This window comes from Suillus fuscotomentosus (assembly GCF_016647785.1).
Source record: "Suillus fuscotomentosus strain FC203 chromosome Unknown F5891scaffold_110, whole genome shotgun sequence".
NCBI classification, from domain to species: Eukaryota; Fungi; Basidiomycota; class Agaricomycetes; order Boletales; family Suillaceae; genus Suillus; species Suillus fuscotomentosus.
Window position 1 is genome coordinate 117,620 of NW_024539622.1, and position 11,342 is coordinate 128,961.

At 50.1% G+C, this 11,342-nt stretch overlaps 3 protein-coding genes across 3 annotated transcripts; all 3 read right to left on the reverse strand.

The window, feature by feature from the left end:
• Window positions 1–24: 24 nt before the first annotated feature.
• On the reverse strand, window positions 25–1,386 carry F5891DRAFT_1196930 (uncharacterized protein; the record flags this gene model as incomplete). Its single annotated transcript, XM_041368398.1, has 4 exons — window positions 25–714; window positions 767–945; window positions 1,001–1,157; window positions 1,210–1,386. 4 exons carry the CDS (start codon window positions 1,384–1,386, stop codon window positions 25–27), a joined length of 1,203 nt encoding a protein of 400 aa, XP_041218620.1.
• Window positions 1,387–3,600: 2,214 nt separating this feature from the next.
• F5891DRAFT_1196931 (uncharacterized protein) lies at window positions 3,601–5,357 on the reverse strand (the record flags this gene model as incomplete). Its single annotated transcript, XM_041368399.1, has 6 exons — window positions 3,601–3,896; window positions 3,953–4,151; window positions 4,201–4,245; window positions 4,297–4,371; window positions 4,420–5,151; window positions 5,217–5,357. 6 exons carry the CDS (start codon window positions 5,355–5,357, stop codon window positions 3,601–3,603), a joined length of 1,488 nt encoding a protein of 495 aa, XP_041218621.1.
• A 1,036-nt stretch (window positions 5,358–6,393) lies between these two features.
• Window positions 6,394–7,298, reverse strand: F5891DRAFT_1209365 (uncharacterized protein; the record flags this gene model as incomplete). The annotated part of the gene is made up of 2 exons (XM_041369133.1): window positions 6,394–6,998; window positions 7,067–7,298. 2 exons carry the CDS (start codon window positions 7,296–7,298, stop codon window positions 6,394–6,396), a joined length of 837 nt encoding a protein of 278 aa, XP_041218622.1.
• Window positions 7,299–11,342: the final 4,044 nt, after the last annotated feature.

Genomic DNA, 11,342 nt, shown 5'->3' on the forward strand with positions numbered 1-11,342 from the left:
CTAACCGAAGACAATGATATGGATTCATGGAATGAAAGACCAGAGCCTTGCCATCTCAATCTTCGAGTCTTCCATAAACTTGCAGTAGTACAGCATTGCCTCCATAAATGGTTTGGCAGCACCACTTCCGATCTCGTTCTTCCCCTCAATTATCATCAGCACAAACTGTCCGTTGGTAGACAAAAGATGTCCATCCGTCGTACATCCGGTCGAGCCAACCATAGAAGCATTGAGTATAATACCGTAGTTCCGGAGCACTTGCTGGAATGTATTCATCCGCGTGAGCTCATTGGGATAGAAGGAGGCCATATTTTCTGAAAGTTGCAAAACAAAGTCGTTGTCATGGACAGTTGGTTCATACTTTTGACAATCATCCATAAACTCGGCGAAGATAGGCTCGAGAAGAGTAATGGGAACAGGGTCCGTGGCTCTGTGAGGACAATTGCAAAGGTACTCTTGCTGGTCCTGCTTTGTAGAGAATGCGGATGGTTTTGCACCAGCCGATGGAGTACCCGCACCCTTCTTGAGATAAGCGATTCGCCTATCAACAGCTGGAATGTGTCGTGCAACGGCAGGATGTTGCACTACGATATGAATACATCCGCGCTCTATTACATCCACAAACACATTGGACAGCTCGGTTAATGGGCGCAGCTCGACGCCTCCGTCCATGATCGCGTTCCGTAACTGTATATCATTCAAATTGATCTTGACCTTCCAAAATATCAGATTATTAACATTCAACCATAGGCATCAGATCACTCACCTTCCATAGCTCAAGACGGTCAGCGGCAACATGGTCAAACTCTGGCTTCTTGGCGACCTTGATAACATTTTTGAGGTCACTGACAGTCTTCGTCCGCTCAACGTCGACTGGGAAAATATGGCGAGGATCATCGCCGAAGACAATACAGTTGAGTTTCAGGCAGAGCGGTCTGGAAGACACTAAGTCGGACCACGATCAGTGAGGAAAGGGTGGCAATATCGAAGGACAACTCACCGGCAGGCGGGCATTGGATAATAATATGCAGATACTTGTGCGGAGGAGCATCAGGAAAAATCTCTACCATTTCATCCACAGGTGATAGGGATTTCATTGGGTCAAGTGTAAGATTGTTGAGATTGTGCTCAATCATCTCGTCGATAGGCAGGTTGACCTTCCAAAATATCAGATTATCAATATCTGATCCTAGGCATCAGATCACTCACCTTCCATAACTCAAGACGGTCAGTGGCAACATGGTCAAACTCCGGCCTTTTCTTGTCTTTGATGACCTCTTTGAGGTCACCAACAATCTCCGTCCACTCAATGTTGACTGGGAAAATACGGCGAGGATTATTGCCCAAGACAATACAGTTGAGTTTCAGGTGGAGTGGTCCAGACATCTGACATTGACAACAAGAGTGATAGTGTCTCAAGCGGTGACTGCAGTGAGTGCTCACTGCTGCAGCAACAATGCACTTACAAAGCCAAGCAGCAACACCCCGTGACCGGGATATTGATTTTCTGTGAGAATACAATGTGCCTGGGAAATTTCGTCCCTTTCCAGGTATCCAATGCACCATTTATGGGTGAGAAGTGGATTAAGGCCTGTTGCGGTGCATGTGCTGTCGCAATCAGAGGTAGTTTATTTATCTTGCATGCACCGCAACAAGCCTTAATCCACTTCTCACCCATAAATGGTGCATAGGATACCTGGAAATGGGTAAAATGGTCTATGACAAAATTTTCTAGCCACAGTAGGCCTTAATCCACTTCTCACCCATACATGGTGCATCAGATACCCGGAAAGGGGTAAACCGGTCTATGATGAAATTTCCATAGGCAAAGTAGGCCCCAATCCACTTCTCACCCATAAATGGTGCATCGTATACCCGGACAGCCATACAGGATCTTCCAGAAGGAATGGTGGATAGGCCCACCAGATATGCATATGATCCAGGCCGGAGATGCGATGTATGGTTCCATTTATCGTACAGCCCAAATGTATTGATCTTGGCAGTGCGTATGGGAAGGCCCAGCTGGTTATTGTTCGGCCCAGTACAAATGCTGGGTAGTCTTGGATGGGCTTACCGATGGGCCCAGCTTGGGCCCAGCTGGTTATTTTCGGCCCAAGAAAATGTGTTTGGTCTCACAAGTTATTGTTTCTGACCCATGGTAGGCTTACATGATATCGGAGGGGCTGACGGTTGGGCCCGGCTGGTGATTTTGGCCCAAGAGAATATGTGTTTGGTCTCGGAAGGGCTGACCAATAAGAATATACGGCTTGCACAGTACATGTGACCTTGGAAGGGCTGGCGAGTGATTGTGTCTGGCCAAGATAGGCATCAAATGATCTTGGAAGGGCCGACTAACAAGAATAATGAATTGGACGGTACATGTGACCTCGGAAAGGCCGGCGAGTTATTGCTTCTGGCCCATGATAGGCCTACATGATCTTAGAAGGACAGATGGTTGGGCACTGCTGGTAATTTGTGGCCCAAGAGAATGTATTTGGTCTCGGAAGGGCCGATCAATAAGAATATGGGGTATGGACTGTGCATTTGGTCTCGGAGGGCAAGCGAGTTATTGCTTCTGGCCCATGAGAGACATACACAATCTCAGAAAGGCTGACGGTTGGGCCCAGCGGGATGTTCTTCATACATGTGCAAGTGCAGGAATTTCCTGATAGGCCCAGTAGGATTTTTCTCCGGCCCGGTATTGGTGTTTCATCTCGTGAGTTCGAGAAGGGCTCGGCTAGGGATTGTCGGCTGTCGGTGCACATGTAGTCACGGATACTGGTTATCCTCAACTGGCTTACACAAGTGGCCGGCGAGAGTGCATCTACGGATTGTCGGAATGAGTGACGGATGGGCCCACTCAATTTGCGTTTGGTCCAGAGTACCGAAAGGGCCTACAGGATATGCCCAACAGGTCAGGAATGTCTGGCGAGTGATGTTTGAGTCTATAGAGTGTCTTACTAATCGGCCCAAAGAGTGAAGCATTAAATCTCGGAAAGGCTCATGAGTGCCCGGTACTTGCATATCTGATTTCGGAAGGGGCGACCGATATTACGGTGACACGGATAGCATGCGGTCTCCGAAGGTGGCATGGTGAACGTTTATAGGGCTGCGTCTCGGACAGAGTTGAAATTAGGACTAAATGAAGATGTCGGACCCGCACAAGTTGCACAGCAATGCAAATCCGATAAGCAGGTGATGACCGGACAGCCGATCAGCTGGAGACGCCTGGTTCCGGAAGATGGTATGATAATAGACAGTTATATATGTACTTTATTGATACACCTCTTGGAGGGATGCACCGTGCATGTAGCATCGGTGATGCACCCACGACCGCATGGACTATGTACACCGGATTATCATGCCATTGGCTGTCACAGTTTCATGTGAGCATCATGAAATTGAAGCATTCCCTCACCACAGATCACAACATATTGAGGGGAACAACAATGTGATTCTCATCTAACAAATACAGAGAGCGAGAACCGGAATACAAGGGAAAGTGACCGGGAACAGCAAGAAAGAATAGCTAAAAGTACACTATATATGGTATTGGAGACAAGTTTGTTCTACATATACCGGAGGTGGCGACATCGCTCTCTACCGGGCATCGGAGGCATTGAAGCGTTGCTCCAGTGCGTTCAACCGCTGGTGGAGGATATTTTCCACCGAACGCACTCTTATCTCCAAGGCATCCACACGGTCATTGGTGGCAAAGAGATCCAGTCTCTTGCTGAGGTCCCGGATTCCCTGTAGGATGTCCCTTGCAGTTGGCTCGGGATCGGCGATGTTGGCTGGCGCGGGCTGATCATCCTGTTCCGGCCGAGGGCTTGTACCAACGGTTGGGAGTTTGCACATGGGCACACCAGCCGGCGGACCAGGCTGTTGCTTCTCCTCTAAGAGTCATCTGGATTGGTTTCAAGATCCTCGCCGGATTTGAAAGCAAACTCACCTTCAACTATAGCCGTGGCGGCCTTCGCTTGCATTCTCTGCCTGACACCGACGCCGTCGATCGCACACGTAATCTTCATCTGGTCGCAATTTGCGCATGCGAGTCGAATGTAGCCGAACTTTTTGTCCGGAAGGACAACGCAGGGTATGTCCAATTTTGTGCACTTGTCGCACTGCCGAGGATGGTAACGAACGGAATGCTTGACATATGTTAGCCATGGACTCCTGTGAATGTACTGACAGACTTACCTGGCACGGAGTGGCGATGTGAGCATCTGAGCCCCATTCTGCAGGCTTTGAAATTGGTCAGCATACCAGCGCTATAGATAAGTGCAGATCACATACCCGAGTGTCTGCGTCCCAGAAAGCCTTTTCATCGCCTGGCGGAACAACCTTGTCAGTGGTGACGGTCAGTAATGTCTGCAGCGGTAAGTCATTGGATGCATGAACTAAGATCAACAGACATACCTTTGGCTTCACATCGATGATTCCTGTTGGCCTATTGTCGACATTCTGGTTCAACTTCCTCTTCTTCTTCATCGGCTCTTGGGACGCGGAAGCCAACTTGGAGGCTTCAATTACATCGGCCCCATCGGTATCTTCATCATCCGCCTTTCTCTTCTTGCTATCGCCGGCCTCGAAAAGTGCCTTCCATTGTTCCCTCTCAGCTTCGGCCACATACAGGTGGCGGTATCTCAAGGGTGGATGTGCCGGACGACTGAGAGGTGGCAGGTTCTTGAGCACTCGTGGGCGGGAAGATCGTTTTCGTTCCGCTACCGGCTTGGCGACCATATCCAGGTCCGTGCGGGATGGATTCTTGCGTGCTCGTATGCGCGTTGATCGTCTCGGTTCCGCCACCGGCTTGGCGACGAGATCCAGGTCTGTGCGGGATGGCAGGGAAGGGAGAGCTGAGGGTGGGAATGGCGGGACAATGAGAGCTGAAGTGGTTGCGGGAATGGTTGTGGGAATGCTCGATGTTGCAATGACGGGGACATCAAGCGCAGAGGGTGGGTGATAGTGGACGGTCTTCTGGAATCGCGGGTGGTCCTTGATTCGTGGGTCGTCGTCAGTAACAGAGGTCCAGTCTGGGACACTCTGAAAGGCGCCGCCCCTTGAGTACTGCCGGATAATGGCGGCACAGGAGAGTAGCAGAGGAGAGAATGATGTTGCTGTTCCCGCGTAAAGTTTCAAGTCTCTTGCCTGTATCAAATGACAAATGTTAGTTTGACAAAAAGCATTTTGAGGGGAACATCAGATACACTCACCACGTGCCTGGCTATCTCATCCGATAGCTTCAAGGCCTCGGGATCGCCCTCCTTCACCTTGATGCATCGCTTCATGAGCGATTGCACGACGGCCAGTGTGACTTTCAATGCGTCGTTAGCTGCTTCCGGAGGTACGGACATGATGGATTTGTCAACAAAATACGGTGGTGCAGAGGGAAATGAATACAGTAGATATCAAAAGCTGATTTTGGGAGATTCCGACAAGGCTGGATTTTATCGATCCGGTTGTGAGTGTTACTGGAAAGTGATGGATTGTGGATTGTGGATTGGAAATTTGTGGTCTCAGTCTTGTATCCATGAGAGGTCCGACAATTGTTTGACGCAATGTTACGTAATAATCTCCCCGGATGAATGAATCCGAATGTGGTAACGGTTATAACGGTTCAACATGATTGCTCTAACATTGCATTCATCTGGCGCTGGAGCGAGAATCAAACATTTGGCTCCTGCCGGTAAAGCATTCTTTATTCCATCTGTGTATACTGTGCAAGTAGGTCTACCCATCAAACTTCTACACTACATAATACAAGATTGTGAGTAATATCGGGCGTCTAGCACCACATATTTGCAACCGAACTCTGTAATGATATATCAATGCCGATCCGGATTTGACGTTCATATTCATGCTGACGGCATGGGTCTGCCGGGCCCTGCTATAAGCACGAGATTGTCATAATCATTACCATTCTCTAAATATAGGGCGACATGCCAGAGGCTTGTGATACTTATGTTCCGGATGCTGGTATAGCTAATAGATGGATATGTGCCTCACAGCATGCAACCGAATAATATCAGATCCTGATCTGACGTGAATATTCATGTCGGATGAATATGCAGTACATATAGCATTCGCTGGGCCGTAGTCGGGAGTGACAAACCTTGCATTCATGCCTGTGCCACAAGCGCAAGAACCATCCGAACCAGAGCATTATGCCGTTGGATATATCACACCTTGATACTCAGACGACTTAGTTCTGGAACGCTAACACAATATTCAAATTGATCTTCCTGGCCCAGGCTAACTATTAACGTCACACACCTTCCAATACAGGATCCCATTTAATATCGTCGGTATGTAGGAGCACCAAATGAATGCAATCAAAACTAAGTAAAGACATGACATCATCACTGTCCATCAAGATCCAATAATAAGTATTTAATCATCGGATATCGTTGAGAGATCGCTAGAGGTGTCTGGCGATACATCCGCTGCCAGGACCATGGAATCGACGGTTTCCGTAACGAGCACAGCAGATGCTGAGGTACCGACATGCCCTTGAACACCCGTCATCACGGACACATCCCACGCATGAGTCCACTGTCGGCCGATTGCTGAGATGTGCGGGTCTTCGTCACTCTGAGCGAGCCAGGCCGGCAGGTGTGCATTTGCATGACTTGGGGGGGCATAAGCGGTAGTGTTGATCCGGGAACGATGTGCAGTAAGATCATCTTTATGATCCCGAAGAGCAATGGTTAAATGGCCAACAGAAGCTGACATTGCTCTCCATTCTGTATCAGATGAATTGAGACGTTGCTCAAGTGCATTCAATCGCCGCCCAAAGACATCTTCCACCGAACCGAGTCTTGCATCCAACTCATCGACCCTTTCGCTGGTGGCGAGAAGATCAAGCCGCCTTCCAAGGTCCTGGATGCTCTGGAGGATATCCCTCGCAGTTGGCTCGGGCTGCGTGGGATTGACTGCTCGCGGCGTTTCCGCCTCGGCTTGCACCGATGGGCGCATCGTAGGCATCGGTTGAACCTCTGTGTGAACCAGTGGAATATCAACAGATATTGGGTTAGCATCCAGTGCAGAGAATGAAAACATTCACCTCTGCATTCAATGTTGTTAGGCTTAACATCCAAAGAGGAAAGTGCCGGCGGTATCAAGATCTGCCGGGACCAGGTATTGACTGGAGTATTGTTCACAACTCGGGACTTGGGGGCACGTGACTTAGAGCATCTGACAGGGTGGGAGTCACCTGCCGCTGTGGCCTTTGCCTTTGCCTTTGCCTGCATTCTTTCCTGGATGCCGACTCCGTTGATCACACATGTGATCTTCATATCATCGCAATTAGCACTGGCAAGTTGAATGCATCTGAACTTCTTATCCGGGAGGACAAGACAGGCCACACCCAATTTGATGCACTTGTCGCATTTCTGTGGGTGATGACGAACAGAATACTTCAAACATCTTAGTGTCAATGTTTTTTCATGCAAATAATAATGAGGTTACCTTCACTGCCGTGGCAATAGCAGAGTCCTGGCCCCATTCAACAGGCTGATGAACATCCGAGTCTGTTACAAGTAACATCAGCTACATGGCCCCCCTATCATTTTTCCCCTTCGTCCTCGCCCTCGTATGCCTCCGGCTCGTACTTCTCTACCGACTATCCGTTGACCGGATCCTCGGGACCGTTCCCGTCCCTCATCCCCCTCCTATCGCACCAATGTGCGCACGTGCCCTCGGGCTATGACTCGTTCTGACTCATGCCACCAATGTGGCTTTCCTTATCTTGTCTTATCTTTCCTCTGACTCATGCGTGCTGTGCATTGTATCATTTACCGTTGGCTCGTTCCAACATTTCTCGGTCTCATTCTGCATTCGACCTCACATCACTAATTAGGCTCTGCTACCAGCGTACCTATACCCTTTCCGTTTCCCCTTTGCCCTTACCTACAGTACGGTAGCCTTGCCCTTAACCCTTTCCACTTAGTATAAGTAGTCGGTCATCCTGTACTAGATTCCCTAACTTGAATCTACTCAATCTTCCCTCGAACATACTTCCCTCTGAAGCCCCCTCAGCTTCAGTCTCTAGTATCTTTTCTTATGTGCTCATCGCGCCTAAGTCTACTTCGATCGACAACTCATCGTTCGGACAAGACTGTCCTTACTTTGAGAACGTCAGTGACTTTGAAGACATCCGTCTTAGAAGTCACGTGACACGCGCGTCTCTGATATCTGCCGACTCGTCGTCGCCAGTCTCAGTCGCTACACCGGACCCTTCCGGTTACGTCACGAACGTTAGCGGACGACACCCCTCTTAGGGCTCCGCATAACAGATCTATTTGAGTGCATAACAAAAGATTCAAGTTTCCTTTTTGCGCCCTGCCATCCGCATGGCCCATTAACCGACAGACACCACGACTACCTGGATCCCGAAGTACCCTTGGGAACGTAATCCCAACACTCCGGACTCCGAAGAAGAAGAATCGGAAGAAGACCACACGTCCTCCGACGAGTTTCCTGACGAACAACCGTACGGCAACCTCAACTCGAACCCTGGAACAAGAATGTCCGGAGGCCCCACCCAACAACCGACAGTGGTCGTATCCAGGCCTGAACTAAAGGCTGGAGTACCACAGAACTATGATGGAAGCATCGATGATGCCGAGCGCTGGATGTACTCGGTGGAAACATACTTCCTCATCAACTTGACGATCTACAGCTCCGACCAAACCAAGGTCGCTGTTGCACTCCAGTATATGAACGATGGAGACGCCCGCGTCTGGGCTGACACCTTCTACCGAGCAGCCTTCGACAAACCTGCCGTCGACTTCGGTAGCTGGAAGGACTTCAAGAAGGCTTTCACCGAATCCTTCCACCCGATCGACCGGATGACTGAGGCTCTAACCAAGCTTCATGGTTTGACCCAAACTGGCGACGTGATGCCCTACATCGCGACGTTCAAAACCCTGTCGTCCACTGCTAGTCTCAAGCAGGACGTCGCCCTCATCCACTTCTTCGAACAAGGGTTGAAACCAGGACTCCGAACCGCCATCTACGGGAAGGAGGTCGTCCCCACTACTATCGACAAATGGTACACTGCCGCGACATAGTTGGAAGCCAACTACAAGCAATCAAGAGCAGTTGTGTCCAACAACAGATCGGTACGCCCTTCCGGCCACCGGCACGTCCCCAAGCCTCAGGTCCGCCAACGCGATCCTGATGCTATGGACGTCGATCGTTCCCTCACGCCTGAGGAACGACAGAAATGCTTCGATAAAGGCCTTTGCTTCAAATGCAAGGAGAAGGGCCATCGAGCAAACGACTCCCGGTTCCACCCGAAGGTGCGCCGAGGAGACAAGAATGATGAAGAAGACAAAGGCAAGAAGCCAAGCAAGTCTGGCGTCCGCCAGCTTGACGAGTCTTCTGACGAGGAAGACATGGAAGTCAACCTTGTCACAAGAAAGGATTTTTAAAGAGAGGGCTTGTCGAACGGTCAATTCCCTCTATCTGCGCATTGTATACTAAAGCTGTTGGTAAATCCAACAAGTTTCGTGTCCCGGTGACACTTTTCTCTTCTTGCAGTGCCAAAACCGTTCAGTCGACCGCCATCATCGACTCAGGGGCAGGTGGGACCTTCATTAGCTATGACTTCGTCAAGCGAAATGGGATCCAGACCCACCTACTCAAGAAACCCTTCCGGATCACCACAGTAGACGGAAGCCCGTCCTCGGCAGGACAGGTAACCCAATACTGCATGCTATTCATTCGTCTCGATCGGAGACTTATGTATGGAAAGTTCAACGTAACGAAACTTTCCAAGCATGATGATCTACTTTTTGGAAAACCTTGGCTTAGCGCCATGATGCCCAATATCGACTGGAAGGCCAACACGATCTCCCTGCCTGCGACCAATAGGTCAAAGGAGGTGGAGAGGGAACTCAACGCCTCCCGGCGAGAAAGCAAGCAAGGCCAAGCCATATCTCTTTCGTGGAGAAAAGGCTGTCCTAGAAGAACTCGACGACGAGGACTTTTCGCCCCTCAAGCAACTCCCCGAAGGCACTCAACATTGCCTCGAAGAAATCAAGAAACGCAAGAAGTGTAACAAGAAGAAGACGGCGCCAATCATCATGCCCTTTGAAGACACCGACTTCAACACCATGGACGATCAAGAACGCGTACCCACTCCCTTTGATGCCACCCTTGCTTGCGAAACTCAACAAGGCGCAGTGGTTTACAAAGGTCGATGTACGCTCAGGATACAACAATATCCTCATTCATCCCGACGACAGGTGGAAAGCTGCGTTCTCCACCTCTTATGGGCTCTTCGAGCCCAAGGTAATGTTCTTTGGATTGTGCAATTCGCCCGCTACCTTCCAAGCTTACATGAACCAAACATTTTCAGAAGAACTGAATGAAGGATGGTTAATCGTCTATATGGACGACATCCTGATCTTTTCAGATAACCTGGACGAACACCGGCAGAGGACCCGCCGAGTGTTGGAGAAACTCCGCAAAGAGTCTCTCTTCCTCAAACCCGAGAAATGTACCTTCGACACTCAAGAAGTCGAGTACCTCGGTATGATCATTCGACCTGGACAGGTCGCTATGGACACTGCCAAGCTGAAAGGCATCAGCAAATGGCAACATCCCTCCTCGGTCAAGGATGTGCGGTCTTTCCTTGGATTCTGCAACTTCTACCGCTATTTCATTCCCCACTACTCCGACATCGCACGCCCTCTCCTAGACCTAACCAAGAAGGAGGTTCCCTTCTCTTGGTCCGACTCCACCGAAGCTTCATTCCAGCATCTGAAGAAGCTTTTCACCACCGAACCAGTTCTGCGGAACCCCGACTCCTTGCGACAGTTTGCACTTGCAACTGACGCCTCACTCTTCGCGACTGGAGCAGTCTTGCTCCAGACAGATAGCAATGGGGATTACCACCCTTGCGGCTATCTCTCCCAGTCCCTCAACGCGGCCGAACGGAACTATGAGATCTACGACTGGGAACTCCTTGCCATCATCCGAGCCCTTCAGGCTTGGAGGCACTTCCTCGAAGGAAACCCTCACCCGGTCATTGTCTTCACGGATCACAAGAACCTGATCTATTTCCGCTCCGCGCAACGACTCACCCGACGACAGGCCCAGTGGCACCTCACACTCACCAACTTTGATCTGGAACTTCACCACGTTCCCGGGACAAAGCTCGCTGCACTGGATGCCTTGTCCCGACGTCCGGACCACGCCATAGCTGGTCAGGATAACGAAGACCGTATCCTCCTCCCCGACTTCCTGTTCACCTGTCTAATCGACGCTGAACTCGCAGACGAGTTCCAACGACTCTCTGACGACCCCTCCGACCAGACTATGAAAACAGCCTT